This window comes from Mus caroli, unplaced genomic scaffold (genome assembly GCF_978045245.1).
Source record: "Mus caroli unplaced genomic scaffold, Mus_caroli_1 scaffold_19, whole genome shotgun sequence".
NCBI lineage: Eukaryota > Metazoa > Chordata > Mammalia > Rodentia > Muridae > Mus > Mus caroli.
The window spans coordinates 72,036,706-72,056,811 of NW_028227274.1; the positions used below are offsets into that span (position 1 = coordinate 72,036,706).

General features: G+C 43.5%; 1 protein-coding gene across 1 annotated transcript in view; it reads right to left on the reverse strand.

Moving 5' to 3' along the window:
• Positions 1 to 201: 201 nt before the first annotated feature.
• Me2 (malic enzyme 2) overlaps positions 202 to 20,106 on the reverse strand; it is a 44,850-nt gene continuing 24,945 nt past the window's right edge. Inside the window, exons 11-16 of the mRNA XM_021150383.3 lie at positions 17,907 to 18,021; positions 15,274 to 15,416; positions 10,563 to 10,665; positions 5,314 to 5,384; positions 3,068 to 3,166; positions 202 to 953 (exon numbers count right to left, since the gene is read on the reverse strand). Of these exons, the coding sequence (XP_021006042.1) occupies positions 771 to 953; positions 3,068 to 3,166; positions 5,314 to 5,384; positions 10,563 to 10,665; positions 15,274 to 15,416; positions 17,907 to 18,021 (714 nt within the window). The 3' untranslated portion in view covers positions 202 to 770. The remainder of the gene's footprint in view (positions 954 to 3,067; positions 3,167 to 5,313; positions 5,385 to 10,562; positions 10,666 to 15,273; positions 15,417 to 17,906; positions 18,022 to 20,106) is intronic.

The window sequence follows — 20,106 nt, forward strand, 5'->3', positions numbered from 1 at the left end:
TTCCAGGACAGCCAGGGCTACATAGTGAGATCCTGTCTTGAAAATACAAAAGAAGGCATTTCCTGGTTTAGTTCATTTATTTATTCTCCACTAAGCTCGGAACCTATTATCCATTCTCAGCAGAGAAAGACAATGAAACTGTTCTCACAATCAACAAACCTAAGTTTCTGTTTGGTCAATAAGATAATGTAACTGAAGCAATTAAATGTAAGGAATTACTTTTATTAATAAAAATGGGTTTTGTACACTGTTGCACGTGACTGTTCAGTTTGTCTAAAGGCAGCAGTGGCTCTTCCCACTCTTCTACAATGCTAGTTAGCACTGATTTAGTTCTAGGAAATTTTTTTTGTATTTCCCCAAATCTGTCTAACTACAAAGGGACGTCAGAGCAGAAAGTGACAAGAACAGAGCAGTTTCTTGGTGCTGACAAGTTTTCTTTGGAATTCGGTGAGCACTCGCTCCTTCTCAACGTTCTGTGCGCATGTGCACAGCACTGAAGGACTGAGGGGAGAAGTGAGAGATACATTCACGTTAACAGCGACAGTACCGTCGCAAGCTTAAAGCAGAGCGCAGGAGGTGACCCATCAGAACGGACACATTCCCAGAACTGGGCTGTGGGTACTACAGTATAGCCAGCATGTCTGTCCCCAACGAAACTGAGATTCACAGGGAAAAAAAAAAAAAGCCAAGCAAAGTGGGTACGGAAGAATAAACGACAGAGGACACTGTAACTCAGAGAATATTATCTTTTTGTCGAAGCCCGGAGCGTCTCAGTGGGGAAGCTTCTCTTCTGTGATCTGAGGAGGCGCCAGTGAAGACTCTGGCCAGTCATACACGTCCGGCAGCAGGGAAACGTAGTTGCTCCGCCATATTCTCTCTCTCACGTATCTGGCCTTGTCCTCAGGTTCTGGGTACCGGAAGGCCATTTTATTAGCGTACAGGTACTCTGCAAGCTGGGAAATGAACAGCATCACTGTTTAGGCTCTGACTGTCGCTCAGAGAAATCAAATAGCATCACAACACAGACACGCGTGTAGATGAATTATATTTCACTTTTTCCAAAATGCCAAATATGACTTTGACTCATTTCAAATTATTTAAAACGTGTCAAGTTTGAAAGAGATAATAAAAATTATCTGTCATCTCATGAAAGCTTTGATGTGTTCTGGTCACCTTTCCTGATGTAGAAAAGAATGCTCAGTATTTCTTTACATTCAACAGGCACGTCTAAGTTCTAGGATGTCAATCTCTGTGCAGGTGATGTAGCAGGCTCTATTCCCATAGCCCTGCTGAAAGGGGCTGGGCTGCTTAGACTCTAATCAAAACCGCCCTATTCGCCAGACAGGTGGTGGTGGCACATGCCTTTAACCCCAGCATCCTGGAGGCAGAGGCAGATGGATCTCTGAGTTCTAGGCAGGCCTCATCTGCAGATCAAGCTCTAGGATAGCCAGGGATACAGAGAAACTCTGTCTCAAAAATCAAACTGAACAAAGCATGCACCAAATGAACAGAACAAAGGAACAGAGACTTGCAGGCTTCAGCTCTGAAGTACGTGGGGCTGACTCAGTCCTGCAATGGCTTCTGCTGCCTTCAGAGCGAATCTTTGTGTATGCCAGTCTTCTTGCTGGAAACTTCCTGTTCTTGACTCTAGATAATTCCTCCTTCTTACCATCTATCCAGGCTGGTGCCCGGGACAGTGCTTAGCTTCTAGGCATTCCAATGTGTGCTTGCCAATGCTAATCAATGCCCTCGGGTCCCAGGCATCAGCGTCCTGTGGGAATTCTGGACTCCGCCCCAAATCTACAAACCCTCTTATGACCAAAGCCTTGCTGTATGGCCCGGACTCTGTCAGTGAGCCGTCTAGACGATTCTGATGCATTTTCCAGCTTGAGATATGTTGCCCAGTGTGATAAACCCTATTTCTTCAAACTCTAAACTATCTTTCTTATATTTTTAGTGCTTTTCTCTTAAACATAAAGGGGAAAATTTTTCACTTTTGATTAAAATACAAAAATATGCAAAAAAACACCCTCATCAATTCTATCATAACAAGAATTGAATAAGCTAAAAGTTTATAAATTTCTCAGGCCCATCCTGAAATAACAATGTCAGACAACAAAGAAACTTGGAATTCTGGGCTGGCCCCGTGGTTAGGAGCACTGGCTGCTCTTGCCAAGAACCAACTGCCTGTAATTCTAGTCCCAGGAGGTCTGATACACTTTTCTGGCCACGACAGTGATGTGGTACATTTGAATGTCTATACAATAAAGTGTAGACAAAACACGCATACATATAAAAATTATCTCAAAAAAGAAAAAAAGGGGGAAAAAAGGGAAGGAACAAAGAAAGAAAAGATTTAATCGAAAGGGGACACCATTCTTCAAGGTGGGGAGGATGGGACACTTTGTCACAGTGTGTAGGTACGAAGCAGGCACCTAAAACAATAAGGTGCTGCCACAGTCAATGTAAGTTTGTGTTTAACCTGTAATAGTCACAAGGCCCAGGAAAAGAGTGGTTCCCAATGGGAATTTCTCCCCAACAGACAGGCTGGCAAAAAAGCTCAGATCAGGAGCCCTGGTTGGCCATGCACGCAGGCAGGTGACTGGCACCAAACTCAGGAGCACAGGAGCCCAGCCCTGATGTACAACTCTCCTGCCTCTGTACTATAAGGCTGGGGTGGCAGGCTCCTGTGAGCAAAGAGCCTCTGGGCTATAAGGTGGGGATGGCAGGTTCCTGTGGGCACAGAGCCGTGCATATTTTCCTGAGCCTCGTCTCTTAAAAAGGAATGCCAACCTCTGTGGCCACAGCAGATTCTCTCCCTTCCCCAGGCCAGGAGTGCAACAAGCCTGAGCTCACAATCCTACCATAATCCAGAATGTGGGTCTCCTTCACTGTGTCACACGTGACATAATAGCCTGGGCTACATCACATCCTTATTAAACAAAACATCAGAATGTGTACCATATAAATTTTCCTCCTAAATATTAGGAACTTATGTCTAATATGCTTATATTACTTGGACAAGAAAATTCATTAGAGTTTATGTAAAATGGCATAAATTACTTACTTTAATAGCTATGTTAGCAGAAACTTCCTGGATATTAGCAAGGGATGGGTAAAGCCTCCCTTGGGCTAACTCTTCATCTGTCAACTGAGTTGTCAGTGCCTGAAAGGAAAAACAGCATCATATTTTTATGTAAACAGAAGAATCTAGAAAAATGGAAAAAGCATTGGAGAAACAGAAAATTATAAACAACAGAATTTTTATTTCTTATAGGACTACACTAAACCATTGTAGAAAGTAAAACTGCTCATCATGTGCGGAGAAAGAGGAACACTCCTCCATTGTTGGTGGGATTGCAAGCCTGTACAACCACTCTGGAAGTCAGTCTGGAGGTTCCTCAGAAAATTGGACATAGTACTACCGGAAGATCCAGCAATACCTCTCCTGGGCATATACCCAGAAGAAGTTCCAACTGGTAATAAGGACACATGCTCTACTATGTTCATAGCAGCCTTATTTATAATAGCCAGAAGCTGGAAAGAACCCAGATGTTTCTCAACAGAGGAATAGATACAGAAAATGCTGTATATTTACACAATGGAGTACTACTCAGCTATTAAAAACAATAGATTTATGAAATTCTTGGACAAATGGATATATCTGGAGGATATCATTCTTAGTGAGGTAACCCAATCACAAGAGAAGTCATTAGACATGTACTCACTGATAAGTGGATATTAGCTCAGAAACATAGAACACCCAAGATACAATTTACAAAACACAAGAAAATCAAGACGAGGGAAGACCAATGGGTGGAAATTTCATTCCTCCTTAGAATAGGGAACAAAATACCCATGAAAGGAGTTACAAAGTTTGGAGCTAAGACGAAAGGATGGACTATCCAGAGACTACCTCAACCGGGGATCCATCCCATAACCAGCCACAAAACCCAGACACTACTGCATATGCCAGCAAGAGTTTGCTGAAGGGACCCTGTTATAGCCGTCTCGTATTAGGCTATGCCAGTGCCTGGCAAATACAGAAGTGGATGCTCACAGTCAGCTATAAGATGGAACACAGGTCCCCAATGGAGAAGCTAGAGAAAGTACCCAAGGAGCTGAAGGGGTCTGCAACCCTATAGGTGGAACAACAATAGGAACTAACCAGTACTCCCAGAGCTCGTGTCTCTAGCTGCATTTGTAGCAGAAGATGGCCTAGTTGGCCATCACTGGGAAGAGAGGCCCCTTGGTATTGCAAACTTTATATGCCCCAGTATAGGGGAATGCTAGGGCCAAGAAGCGGGAGTGGGTGGGTAGGGGAGCAGGGCAGAGGGAGGGTATAGGGAACTTTCGGGATAGCATTTGAAATGTATATAAAGAAAATATCTAATAATAAATAAATAAATATAAACCAAAACCAAAAACTGCTCATCATGGAGGCTGGAGAGATGGCTCAGTGACCGCTCTTCCAGAGTCCTGAGTCTAATTCCCAGCAACCACACGGTGGCTCACAACCATCTGTAATGGGGTCTGATGTTTTCTTCTTTCTGGTGTGTCTGAAGACAGCTACAATGTACTCATATACATAAAATAAATAATTCTTTTTTAAAAAACCACAACTGTTCATCATGGCTGGGCATGGTGGGACACACCTTTCATTTCAGCAACCACCCAGAGCCAAAACAGGGGACCTGTGAGTTTGAGGCCGGCCTTGTCTACAATGTAAGTTCTAGGCTAGCCAGCACTTCACAGTCAGAAAACAAAGCTACAAGCTACAAGGCCCCACCAACACACACCAGAACCAAAAGAACACAATTCCCCATTGAACAATAAATAACCGGATCTAGAGATCTAGGGGTGCGTCCTGCTTCACACATAGAACGCAGGGGATACCAGCAGCTAAGAAGAGGACAGACAGTACCACTGGTACTCATGTGAGCTCTGCAGAGTGCCTTTGGAAAGGTGCGGTACTCCATTAAGAGGGAAGGGTTAATATTTTTATCTATGTTGTAATCACTGGTGCCGTCTGCACTGCCATCATATGACAGGTCACATGACACAATGGTAGCACGGGAACATGAGGTACAGTACAGCATGCTATAAATCCAAACTGAATCGCAGCGTCTACAGACATTTGAAAAGCTGGGATTTAAAAAAAATTAACATAATGCAGAAGTAGACAAATAAAAAAAGGCATGGATTGCTAACTTCCTTTTCATTCACAATGCAGATTTAATGACTCTTGTTTTAAGATCTATTCACCTCTACAATCTATGCTTTATATAAAATCAGCAGTATTTAGAACATTACCTTTGCAGCTTCTAAGAAAACGGTGTCACTGATGTGTCGGGCTTCACAGAGAATAACAGCTAAAGCCACACCTAGAATACATGTTACACAGTTCATTTAGTAAGGCCACCTTTCAAATTATGAAGGGCTAAATTCCTCAACTGAGAAAAAATAAACTGCAATAAGCTCCCAATGCAACTGCCCCAGAAAAAGCAATACTGAATTAAAGTGACCTTTGTCAATGCTTACTTCTCACCACTAACACAAGCATTTTAGAAATAGGTGCAGTGTTTTGACAATTATCAACATAGCAAATATTTATGGGTTTGTGTTAGGGCCTTCTTCAGTCTACAGTGCCAAAAAATGAGAAAGAGAGAGAGAGAGAGACAGACAGACAGACATATAAACCCAAAAGAAACATCCATCAGCCAAGTAGAAGTACACACTTGCTACCCTTTAGGAAAACAACCAACCAGCCACCTCGACCCTGATTTCAACGCCAGCAGCTGCTGTCCTCTCCTTCAGCTCATTATTTCACTGTTTCTGAGTCTTGACTAACTTGCTCTAATTTCTTTAGATTCTTGAGTTTTAAAGACTTCCGATTCTTCCTGATTGAATGCAAGCAACCTGCCCTCTTGCTACTTCTAGCCTTCTCTCTCTCTCCCCAACATGGACAGAAACATAGCTTGGGTTCACCTACATTCACCGTTTACATGAGGACTTTGTAGGCACTATTTCATGCAGGCAGAGTGGACGCTCTCTTGGGACTGTCTCCCCAGAGTTCATGTTCTGTTCCTCCCTTAACTGTTCTGTTCGTAACTAACATCATTTCCTCCTGGAACTCTTCCTCAGTTGCCCATCTTCGTGTGCTTTCCCATGCAGCCTGTGGGCTTTCTGGCATACATCTCTGCAGCTCTCATTGCTCGCCTCACTTCTCACCCTGTCACTCAGGGACGGGTTTCTCTGACTTCAATTACTAACTCCCCTTTGCCAGTGTTCTGTTACCCTCTCTTTCTAACAGGACAGATTTTCCTGCAATTGTTCTGAGAAACAACTGATAGGAAATAAATTTTCTCTTTTTTGAAAACCTGCATTTCTGAAAATGTGTGTTTCCCTCTTTCTGCTCATCTGGGCTTCGGATTTTAGTTTGGAAACGTGTTTCCTGCAGAGCTCTGCATCTCCTGGCTTCCGGCCTTGGCCCAGGGTCTGTCTGGTGTCACGTCCTGTTTAGGCATCTGTCTTTTCATCACTGGAAGCACGGAGCTCTTGGACTGACTTTATAACCCTGTGTCTTGGGGTATCTTTCCAAACCTGCTGTGTCTGACACTCAGAGGTGAGCCCTTCCTCTGAAGTCTTTGATGGCCTTCCTTTTTTTTTTCTTTCCTTTTGTCCTGAAATTTCCATTTTCTGACCTTGTAATCATGGAGCAGATAAGTGACTTTATTATTTATTTGTTATCTATCTCCTGTCCCAACTGTTTAGTGGCTTCCTCAACTTCTTTCTTATATTCTTTCTGTTATCAACTTTTATTTCATGAATTTGCTGTTTCTAACCTGAAATCCTCTCACTTTGAAATACAGTATCTCTGTAAGGTTACTTATAGTTCCTTCAAACTTTTCCTGTAGGACTGTTTTCTCCCAAGATGCCCCTTTTTATTTAAACACTGCTTTATCTGTTAATACCAACTTTTTTAAGCTTTTACACGACGTGTGTTAGATGAACACTCTGGAGAGCAGCCAGGGTTCTCGCCTGCTGAGCGGTCTCTCCAACCCGCCACTCCACCCCCCTTCCCTGGGGTCTCTTTCCTCTTACAGCTTCTCCTCCCCTTCTCTGTTAGTGGGCTGTGTCACGAGTGAAGACACTTAAGCCTGGTGTTTTGACTGACAGCTGTCTTGCCTGGCATACAGTTCCTTTTTTTCTTTTGTTTTTCAATTGTTTCACTTTCTCCCCAAATATTCCCTGACTGGAAATGAGTTGTTGTGGTGGTATTCTAGTATTATCCTCAAGTTTACATTGCGTATCCTCATCCAAAAAAAAAAAAAAATTCCATTAGCTTAAAATGTACCTTCCTGCCAGTGTGAACCCCTCATAACACGTTGGGTTTAACTGAAGGAGCAGTGCTGTGCATCTGTGTCCCAGTGTGACTGTTTGGTGTCTATAAACCCTTGCTCTGTCTTCCCTGCATGTTTACAAGACATGTTTGCCCACCCTTCCCTCACACCCGAGCTTCTGGGACTGTTTCCCACTGGCCTGAGGAACAACACTTCCTTTCCTTTCATTTCACTCAAGTATGCAGGCAGAGAGCTCTCTGAATTCCTAAAATGTCTCCATTTTGCTCTAGCTCTTGTGGACTGTGGACTGAACTTGAGGCTGCCAAGTATTTCCTACAAGCAACAGGAACACATCACTCCTCTTCCTCTTGGCCCTCAGTGGTGCTGAGAAACCCAATGCTGCTCCTACACGTAGACCAGCTGCTGCCATGATTTCTCCTTGGGACTTTCTGAAGCCTCACAGTGAGGGTCTGAGGTCTGGCCTTCTGGTCTACCGCACAGGTTTTCCTTTTCCTGAGGTACGCTGGAAGGCACTCTTAGCCACGCATTTGTATGTTTCTCTAGAAAAACAACTTGAGGACTGGTGCTGCGTTTCCAGAGAAAACTTCTACTTGGTTCTGCCAGGCACCGGCATCCAGAGCAAAGGCTGGACATTTCTAAACCAGCCACAGCGACAGGCCAATCTACTCCCAGATGTAGTCCTGTAGGGTTTCAGCCCAAGATGGGTAGCCACTCATAAGGGGAGGGGTCATAACTGGACAAATGTCAATACTATCTTTTCTCTAGGGCAAATATAACTTGTACCTTGGTTGTTTATTTCCTGATCAGTGTGTGTTTCTCGTGCTAAGGGGATTACAATCTCTAGCCTCCTCAGCACGCTCTCTGCTCTTTAATCTTGACCCAGGATCTCACATCTTATCAGTCCATACATTACTGGCTTCTGATCTCCAAAGGCTGGCTAGTCATATCGTTCTCTTTCTTTTTCTTTCTTTTTCTTTTTCTTTCTTTTTCTTTCTTCCTTCTTCCTTCCTTCCTTCCTTCCTTCCTTCCTTCCTTCCTTCCTTCTTTTTTGTTTTTGTTTTTTTTTTCCAAGACAGGGTTTCTCTGTGTAGCCCTGGCTGTCCTGGAACTCACTCTGTAGACCAGGCTGGCCTCAAACTCAGAAATCCACCTGCCTCTGCCTCCCAAGTGCTGGGATTAAAGGCATGCACCACCACTGCCTGGCCTCTGTCTTTCTTTTAAAGACTCATTTATTTTTATTTTATGTGCATGAGTGTTTTTCTGGAGAGGATGTCTTGCTATGCAATCCTGGCTGACCTACATTTCCTATGTGGCCTAAACAGGCCTCAAACTCATGATAATTCTCCTGCCTCAGCCTCCAAGTGTAGGGTCATGGGCCTGTATGACCACACATGGTTTCACATGTTCTTTAGAATTTTTTTTAAAGCCTTATTCAAAGATATATTCTAGAAACAGAGGATAGAAGGTGGGCACTCGTGCAGAAGGTGAGCTCTGAGACACTTTACTACAGAGATCAAGAAGTGAGGATGGAGTCCGGAGAGATGGCTCAGGGGATAAGAGCACTGACTGTTCTTCCCAAGGTCCTGAGTTCAAATCTCAGCAACCACATGGTGGCTCACAACCACCTGTAATGGGATCTGACGCCCTCTTCTGGTGTTTCTGAAGTCAGCTACAGTGTGCTTATTTATAATAATAATCTTTGGGCTGGAGCGAGCAGAGTTGACTGGAGTGAGTGGGGTTGACTGGAGCAAGCAGAGGTTCTAAATTCAATTTCCCACAACCACATGAAGGCTCACAACCATCTGTATAGCTACAGTGTACTCATATACATAAAATATATAAATAAATCTTTAGGTGAGGACAGGAAACTGTAAGGGAGGACCATATTGATTCTGGTGGACAAACGCAATGACAGTGAATTCTATTCTTACCAAGTGACAATCTAGTCGGTGAATACTAATTACGTAATCAAGACTTTTCTACTCACAGTTTTGAATACTCAATCAATCTAGGCAGAACACGGAAACTGATGGATCACCACACACTTGCTGAAGAACTCCACAGAGCAGAAATAGCAAGTGAGCATTACCAAGAGTGGAATAAATTCAAAGCTCAACATTAGCATAGTTTTCCCTCTTCACCTGGCAAGCTGATGAGAATGTAATCCGTGGTACTGGAGAGACAACTCAGTGCTTCAGGCAGCCTGTTGTACAACCATGAGGACCCGAGTCTGGATCCCAGAACCCACATAAAAAGCCAGGCAGGGTCTTGTGTGCACTTGTAACCACAGCACTGGTTTATAGGCATGGAGACAAAATCGTGGGGGTTTGCTGGCTGCCATACTTGCTGAAAGAACACGAGCTCCAGGTTCAGAAAGAGACCACACCTCAAGAATAAGGCAGAGAGCAGTAAAGGATACAGATGTCCTCCTCTGCATCTGTGTGCTCACATTCATACACATATGCGCGCACACACCAAACACGAAAACGTAAACTTCTAACCAAACCCTTTGTTGCATCAGGTAAAGCTAATGACTCAGGAGAACAAGGCAGACAGGCCTGCAGGGCAGGAGAGGATCAGAAGGAAGGTGTGAGTTCTGCTGATGGATCACACTGGGAAAGCCACACCTACAGACAATTTAGAAGGTCCACGATAAAGGGATAAGCCTACTGACTGTATCCACAAGAAAAAGGGTAAATACCTGACCGCAGTTATATTCCAGAGTGTGGTGCAAAGGTATAACCGAGCTGACAACCACAGCCTTCTGTCCCTCTGTCCATTTATAGAACATGCACCGTATTATCTCTATAATCAAACCTAACTGTATGATGTCACTTTCAAAGAAAACAGAGCAGGCTAGAATTCCTGAATCCCTTGTTTCCCTTGACATTTCACACTTCAGGAAATGCTATCCTTTACGTGGACTTTAAACTCCTAAAGAATTCCATGGACATGCTCTTTTATTACTTTATGTCATCTGGATATTTTGTCTGGGTCTATGCTTTGCAGCACTTTTATGCATGGTTGACAAAAGTCAAGCAAAGCCATCAGCTTCCCTGGAACTGGAGCCACCATGAGGGTGTGCTGGAAATCAAACCAGGTTCTCTGGAAAAGCCCCTGGTGCTCTGAGTCAGTCCTCTGAAATATTTTTTACGCAATTAACGATGGATCTATAACGTCTGTAATGAAGGCATTTACCTGGGAAAATATATGCATTGTTTCCTTGGCCTGGGGTGAAGACTCGTCCATCCTGGAGTTTCACTGGCTCAAATGGGCTGCCACTGGCAAACAGACACCTGCCCTGTTAGTGACATAAAATAATCTAAATTTTTCTGGCACTTATTCAGGAAAATTCATAAAACGTTAGACAACTACATTACCTGGAAACAAGAAATCATTTACTACATAACAATCCTGTAAATTCTTTTACTGAAATGAGGCTCTCTTTAAACCCTAACATTTCTACTCCGTTTATAAAAGCACAGCTGGTAATAAATAGCATCTCAAATAAGAAGGACTCATCAGCAATGTGAACCTCATAAGTGAAGTGAAAAATAGTAAAATGAATTTGCTACCATCTATGGAACATCTGCTCAGCTAGCTCTGTGTTGGGTGCTTTCTTTGTGGTGTTCAGGTCGTTTACCTTTCCTGAAAACCTGTTTTGACTGGTACTACCTTCTGCTCGCTGTAACAAGGCAAAACAAAAGGTGTGGGAACAACTATGCTGCCGGCTCAGGTAAGCATCCTGAGCACAACTCCATACGCTGAGTCATTCCCACGCCCGCACGCTCAGATCTCATGACAGTAGCGATCCCATTCTGCACGCCAGCTCTAACTGGCTACTGAAATATAAAGACATTCTTCAGTCACTTCAACCCCGGTTGTTCAGGAGGCTGAGGCAAAAAGATAGCAGGGTTCAAGGGCAACCTGAACAACACTGAAAGTGTTTTTCTCACTGAGCAGCAGAGGGTGGTAGAGCAAGTCTTTTCTCCCCTCAACGGAGGGGCACTACAAACTTAAAAGGCAAACACAAAACAACACCAGTGTTTTGTGTGGCAGGGAGAAGGTATCTATAAGCTTTGATTCAATGGCTCCACGCTTTTTATTCTGTAAGGCTTCAAAGTTACAAAGCTGTGGAGAGATGCACATCCGAAGAGTTTCACACTTGGTGCCTGGTTACACAGTAAGGTAAAGCGGAGGACCTGTGGCAGGCTTTTCCTTCCTTCCACATGGAACCTGCAGGCTGAACTCAGAACACTAATCTCGGGGTCAGGGCCTGCTGACCAATGGCTGCTGAGCCATTCCCGCAGCCTCAAGTCTGCACTCCAAACTGACCGATTACAGTTTATCTAACGATTCTCCTTCGAGAATTTTATTCCTTCCAAAGATGTCTATTTAGTTCAGTAATATTACTCAGCACAATAATATTCAGAAATAAATTTCTCAAATACCTGAGCAGTATTACTTTACTACTTTATAAAACATTTTACACACACACACACATATACACATACACACACACATATATATATATATACACACACATACACACACACATATATATATACACACACACATGTCTACATACATGCAAATAAGTTATACATAATTTTATTTGAAAATGTCAGAGCTAATGATATATTGGATCTGAGCCTTATATTCACTGTGCAAGAGAAAGGCTTAATTTGGAGAACGACAGCCATCACCATTTTACCCATATAAAACTAGGTAAACTATACCCAATAACCTGGCAGATAGGATAAGCAATGACGCTAATGATGATAATAAGAACGGTAAAGCTTAAGAACAAATTTTAGAAAACAATGAAAGCTTTATGTGTGTGTGTTTGGCTGCACGCGTGTCTGCGCACCCTGTGCTGCCCGGTGCCTGGGAAGGGTGGAAAGGAAGAGATGAGTTGGAAAAACTCTTTATGTTGATTTATGACTAACTTAAAAAGAAAGGATTTCAATCAGTATGAAAGGTCTATATCATTATCTCTAATATATTCACAAGAATTTACTTTTTCCTAACAGTAGCGACAGGAAAGCAGAAGGAGATAAACACTCTGTAACAATGAGAAAAAGAAGTGCTAAGGAAGTCTGCAACAGGGACCCAAGTCCGAAACCTTCCCTACATTCTGCCGGCCCAGTGACACGCTGGGCTGTACCACACTCAGGTCTCCTCTGGTGACTGTAAGGAGGAAGCACTAAGAAATGTTTCAAGTGTTACAAGAAGCAGGGTGTCAGTCACCATGGCAATGGTATTAAGGACTGGGAGACAGGAAGACGAAGGCTCCTGAGACTCACACGTGACGCCAGCAGCAAAGGTGTGGGTGAGATCCCCAGCAGCAGAGCTTTGACACTGAAGTGCAGGGAGCAGGAACCATAAAAGCTGCTAAGAAATTCTTCAGGGCGGATTTATACCCAAAGAGCTGCCCAGCTGGAAGGGGTGAGGACAGGATAGAACTCTAGACCTTACCTGATAAGCCAAGTGAGTTATGACGATCAAATCCAGCCTAACAGCCATTGGAGAAGTAAAGGCCCCAAGTAAGATAGGCTCACCCCAAGCCTCCCGTAACTTACAACCAGCCATCCACATCACCCAGCACTCAGATATACAAGCCAGCAAACACTACGTTTAGAAGAGAATTAAAAACTAATTACTAAGGAGGGAGGGAGGGAAGTAATAAAAATGGATTTACAGAAAGTGAGACTTTGTTACAGTCAGAAACTTTAACTAGAATTCACATATTCAAGAAAGTAAATAAAATGACAAAAAATGTCAACAGTCAGATATGGTGGCTAGCGCTGGCCTGTAATCCCAGCATCTGAGAAGTTGAAGCAGGAGATACTACGGTTCAAACCCAGGCTACATACACAGCAGGACTTTGTTTCAAAACAAACAACAAATCCACAAAGGGAAAAAGATATTCAGAAGAAAGCTGAAGGCTAGGGTAGGGAATAAACTAAGTACTAAACATTACAACTGGAGGGGCAGTGAGAGGGACCGGTGGTCGCTGTGTCTACTGCCAAGCCTGAATTTGATAAAGAAAAGTAGCTCCCCAGGTTGTCCTCCGACCAACACATACACAATACGTTGTGTGGCATGTGTGTGCCCACACTCATATACACAGAATAAATAAACATGTTTTAAGTTTAAATATGGCACAGTACTATTTATAACTATACATTTTAATCACTTATTTGTTTACTGGTCAGGGATGTACGAGCTCCTATCAGTGCACACAGGTAGCGCTAAGAAGACAACTTGTGGAAGTCGGTTCTCTCCTCCCACCACATGGCTTCTGGAAGCTGAACAAGGTTGCCAGGGCCAGTGCAGAAGCCTTTCCCTGCTGAGCCGTCTTACTAGCACCTGTATGCTATTTAAGACTCAACTTCTGAGAGATCTGTTTACAATCAATATCCAAGATCTTTAAAATCATCCGAGGACATATCAAAGAAACTAGATTACCAGTGACTTATTACTGGAGAGAATATTAAAGACTTACTACATTCCTTATTCTTGAGAGTATAACCCAACAATTGTAGTCACATATTCAAGAAGTTACATGAGAATTTGACACACCATGGTAAACAGAACTGTAAAACTCACTTCCTAGGGCCTAGGAATATAGCTTAGTGGTAGCTTGCTTGCCTAAATGTGTATATCTGCAAGGCTATAGTAGGTTCATTACACAGAACAAAAACCCAAAAGCTCCCAATTCCCGAAGTCACTCTGATGACCTACAAGGAGGCAAGAAGTGATTCCACGGTCGACAGTGGAGGCTAAAACACCATCCGGCAGAGCACGGGGAAGCCCCCTACATGACGGCACAGAAGCTGGGGTCTGGAGCTGAAATGCTCTACAACAGCGTCAAAGGCCCCAGAGCACTGACCTGCTACCAGGCTGGGGGGAAGTAAAAAATCCATTCCAGACAGCCATTGGTTTAAAAACAAGATAAAGGCAGCCCTAGAAAGGCAAAAGCTGATGGCCAAGGTATCCAAGGCAAGTAAAAGGATGGTTTATAGAATAAGGGCAAGAAAGCAGAGTTTCCGATTATCTTGAAGTTTTATGACTGAAAAGTACATAAGAACTAAAGCTAAGAACCCAAGGACAGAACGGCAGAGTAGGAAAGTGACCACCAAGTGGAAGGACTGAGGCAGTCAGACCGAGGCAGAGCTAAGTGGGCAGCACACACAAAAACACAAACACTCAACACTGGCAATCGAGTCTCACAACAGAGAACGTGGCCAAAGCCGAGACACCAGGCCTGTTTCCAAAACCAAAGCTAACCTCTCAGCAGTCAGTTATCAACTACAGACTCAGGAGTACTCTAGTCTCCAGGGAGGACCAATAAGTCATATGTGGGTTCAAACCCAGAGGAATGGTGTCAAGACACAATCCAGAAAACAACCAACTATTTTTAAAGTACTACAGCAACTCCCAGTTCTTAATTCCAACTGGGGTGAAAATGCCCTTCAAAATGCAGGTAAAATATGGCATCATGGGAATTCTTCAGATTCATACTTAAGAAGGCCTTCTGGGAGGAGGAAAACCAGGCAGGAGGGATGGCCACAGAAAAACAGAGAAGCAAGCAAGCTAACAAAACAAAATGTAAATGTAGGCACATCTAAATGGATAGTTTCTATATACAAAGAATTAAGAAAAAAAGAAGCATATTTGGTTTCAAAATACACAGAAAAGCACTAGGGGCTTAGCCCAGAGCTGAGCGAGCCAGTGAGCAGTAGCCGGCATTCAGTAACTCTCTCAGAACTGACACACTTACAGCAGACTTGGTGACTCACTGCCATCTCCACTCAAACACTAACGAACTGAGTGTGCAAGAACGTGCAACCAACAAGCCAACGAGACAGAACCAACTTGCACGATTCTCACTGATGATACATACCTCTGTGAGCGTGTACGCGTCCTCGGCTGTGCACTCGGCCTGGGCCGTAGGATTACTTAGAGCAAATATTATAGGCCTCTCATTGATAGAGGCCATGGCTTTGATTACACCGTGAGTAAAAAGTGGGCCGGCACCTGCCACTCCTGCAATAAAGAAAGGAAAAAAAAATAACTTCAGCACAGATATAACAAACCGGTTCTCACGAACAGTGTTTCTACAAAACATTTACCACAAGGAAACCACGGGTATCGGTACAAAGATGGACTTTGTATTGCTGAGAGATGACTAGGAGAGCACAGCTTCAGATATGAACAGGCAAACAATGAAATGTTGGAAATTCTCACTTACACATTTATTGTCTAGCACACACCGTAAATTCTAGGGCAAACTGTCCAGCGTGTGAGAATCTACATCATGCTAACCAGTGACAAGGTTCACAGTGCTGTGTGAGTGTCTACTTATCTGAGTGACCCCAAAGAACCCACGAGAGAGGCCAGACAGCAGCTGCCAGGGATAGGGGGAGCGCCACGTTATTCAACGTAGAGTTGCCGGTAATGGAAATTCTATAGATATAGTTAACATCCTGACTGCAGCTGGAAATTCTTAAGTGATATTCTTAATTTTTTTTTTTTTTTTTTTTGGTTTTTCGAGACAGGATTTCTCTGTATAGCCCTGGCTGTCCTAGAACTCACTTTTGTAGACCAGACTGGCCTCAAACTCAGAAATAGGTACTCTTAAGTGGCCAGAAGACTGTCCTGACTAAACCTTTTCCAAGCCCTCACCATGTCCCAGATACTAAATTAGACCACTAGGTATAAAAATAAACATAGGAGCTGGGTGTGGTAGTGCACACCTTTAACTGCAACACTCAGGAGGCAGAGGTAGGCAAATCTCTATGAGTTTAAGGCCAGCGTGGCCTACATAGTGAAACCTCATAAAAACAAACAAACACAAAACAAAACAAAAGCTGGATGTAGGGACTGGGGATTTAGCTGAGAAGCAGATCACTTGCCAAGCAAACACAAAACCCTAGGCTTGGTCTCCTGCACTAAGAAAGAAAAAAGAATGTAATACAGCCAGATTATAGGCAACAAAAGAATAAACCAGAATTTTTTCTTCAGCAAGTTGTTAAAGACAAATTGTACAGGGTTGTGAAAGATCTGTGTGAAGGGAGGAACACTCAGGCCTCGGTGGGATCTGGAGGTAACGAAATGTGGCCTTTGCTGAGAACGGTTCCTCGCCTTCTTTCTGTTTTCTTGCTCCCCTGGAGATAGACACACGAGTGACTACATTCTCAGATTTCCATACCAACTTTTAAGAGAAGTGATGTAGAAAACCCTGTAAGATATTCTTGGTGTGTGTGCATGCGCGAGTGTGTGTGTGTGTGTGTGTATGTGTGTGTGTCTATGTGAGAGAAAACAGACATTTTTCTGAGCATAGGAACGCATTGTGAAGATTTTATAGTTAAACATTAAACAGAGTTCCTACATGAAAACTACTAGAAGCTCATGACTGTGAACTCAAAAGCTACAGCTACAGAGAATCCAACAGCCCTGCATCTGTGCTAAGAACTCAGCGCTGTGTCAGCACAGATGTCCGCAACAAGTGTCGACATCAGGAAACACATGGAAAGTTTCCACTTTGAAATTCTCATTCTGCACTGTATTTTCCTGGTATAGTCTGTCAAATGACCTTGGCCTTTTAAAGTTGAGTTCAACAGTCACAACAACTCTAGAAGCAAAACACCATAAAGAGCCAGGCTTGTAGCCCCAGCAACTTGGGAGACTCAGGCGGGACACACGCTGGAGCCCAGATGTTCAAAGCCAGTTTACAGGAGAGCAAAGCAGCTTCCGTGTAGTTACATTCACTACTCACATGTGTGAGTCTATATGTGTGAGTCTGGGGCACCCCGCGACAGAGTACGTGTGGTGAGGACAACATGTGGCAGATGCTCTGCTCCTGCCAAGTGGGCCCTAGGGACTCAACTCATATCATCAAACTTCCAGCAGCAAGCACCGCTATCTGCTGAGCCGTCTCGCTGGCCTCATTTCCAGAATTTTAGGTGTTTCACTGTGTAGCCCAAACTGGCCCTGAATTCATAATCTTGGCTTAGTCTCTGTTGTGTTGAGATTACAAGTGTGCACCACATGCCTCGCATGGAATCCTGTCCCTTAAAACCTTTATGCAGAGAAGTCCAATATTTTGAGCCATCTATCTGTGAGGTTCTGTACAGAGACTCAATACATGGACATTTTCAATACAGGGCAACAGTGCGGAAGGAAACAAAGCCGTGCACAGACTGAGCACGTGCACCTGTCTGCATCGTTCCCAACAATACCGCGGAAGAACCACTCACACAGCACTCACACAGCAAGCCACTAGAGGTGCACGCAGGTGCACTGCAAGACGTGCACGGGTTATGCACAGCCCTACCCCTCTGAGCACAGGGGACTTAGGCGTACCAGACTTGGGTGTGTCCGGTGGGCTGTCCCACCAGTCTCTAACACACCGATAGAGACCACCTGCATACGCTGAAGGCGAGGTAGAAATGCAGCAACTTGCTTTAGTAATCCTACATGCGAGTTATGGCTGACAGTTAAAGAACAGGATTACGTATGAACCTCTTCACTCACCGATTATAACTGAAGGCTTGAGTTTATTTACTGCATCTTCAAAGGTCGCGGGTACGCTCTCTGGGGCCGCATGGGCATATGGCTCCTGGTTACTATCTATGCTAGCAGTCCGCCCCTGTGGGTGTTGATAAAGTACAGTGTCAGTAAGGGCATATTAAAGATAAACTGAACATATGAACTGTCTACTAGATAGATTTTGTCCTTGTACCACTAATGTCTTTGGTTTACTTTTCTCTTCACCTCTATCTGCTAACTCTAACTTTACAGACTTCAAACACAGTTCATCAAATCAATTCTGTCCAGAAACATTGCAGTGCCTCTCAAAAACTCATCCTCCTAAAATCCATATTTACAGTTAATAATCTTTAGTATTTTAAGAATGCAATATAGCAATATACAAGTATTATAAATTTGCCCACCATATGTGAAGACCACAGCCTAACAAACTTATGAACAGCCACATCAAACTGTTTTGTTTTGTTTTGTTTTGTTTTGTTTTGTTTTGTTGGTACTAGAAAAAGAACCCCAGGGCTTGAACATACTAGTCAAACGCTTTACTGTTGTTAAGGCCAACTCTCCAACTGCCCTCTCCCTAGGGTACCTAGCCTCAGCTGGTCTAAAGCTCACTACGGAGTTAAAGCCCTGCCCCACCTCCCCATCTCTAATTAAAGGAGGCTACGACTAATACTGGCTTCTTACGCTGTCTTGGCATCATCCCAGCTCTGGAGAGTGGGAATTTAGGGGGACACTCAGTGTCTGCAAAAGGATGACAGGTTTAGGATCACTAGAAGAGATTTGAAATCCCAAGGCCCACAGCCAAGCTACCTATACATTCTAAAGAACAGAGCAAAGAAATGCTTTGAGGTTGGAGGTAAACAGGAATTCTTGGCTGTGGGGGGAAGCTGTTGTATCCACCACCAAGATGGCAGTCATTTTATACCCAGACCCTTGATGAAAACCAGGTAAAGGTCTACAAAGTGAAGGTCTGAGCTGTCTGTCAGCGGAGACATACTCCCCTCTAGGTAAGAACGTGACTTCACAATCCTTCACTATGTGTAGAAACATATGCTAGCAAACACTTGAGGCACAGCGCCGTGGGGACAGCTTCACGAGTCAGAGTCTGGACTCTATACTCAGGCAACACGCTTAGGTTTGGATTCTGCCTCCGTCTCTTTGAAACTGATGACTTTGAAAAGGCAAAATCTCTGTTCATTAAAAAAAAAAAATCCTCTGCAGCAAGCGCTCTTAACCACTGAGCCACCCCTCCAGCCCTCAACGATCATTTTAAACTTGTTTCTGTGGTTATAAAATTTCGTAAGAAAAAAAAAAAAGGAGCTAAAAGAATTTCATAAGGAAAACAGAAACGAGATAAAAACACAATGTCCACTCCCACCCACCCCTCAGCCCCCTAGCCTCCCAGCCTCCCAGCCTAAGGATGTGAGTTTTGACAGGACTAATAACATCTAATGTTATCCCGGTATCTGATTATTGACATGAACAGAAAAGAGCCAGGATGAGAGCCGTATCCATGCTCCATATATATAAATGTATGTGGAGATAGCATGCAGTATACATGTGAATGGGAAGGAAATGTCCTGTCATTAGATTATGGTGTAGACATGGGAAACTAGAATAGCAGTCAACCTGGATAAATGGAACACATCCGTAATTTACGCCCTATACGTAATATACGTTAGCTAATTAGTACAAGTAACAATGCAAAGGACTGCAGGCAGGCTCAGGAGGGAAGATCCTCCTTCACGTGGACTAACACCGGGGATCAGGACTTAAACATTACAGGATCTAGGAGTTTCTGCTCAAACATTAAATAGATGTATTGCTAATAGCTTATGCAGGATGTTGAATTCCAATTCAAGACTTAGTTTGAGGGTGCAGCCCAGTGGTAGGATGTTTATGTTTGACTAGCATGCACATAAAGCCTTGGGATCAATCCTTAGTACCACACAACATTTCAGTTTAAAAGAGTTAAACACAATCAGACATAGTAATTATTCCATCTCCTAAGAGCCTGAGCACAATGCTAGAGAGTGTGTCTTGGTAGCAAGCAGATTATGATTTAAGTATGAACTAAAAAAAAAAAAAGACAGTGTATCTGCAATTGCCAGTTTCTACAACAACCTTAGATCACTTGATAAAAGTCTAAATGAGGAGCTGTTTAGACCAGGCTGGCCTTTGGGCA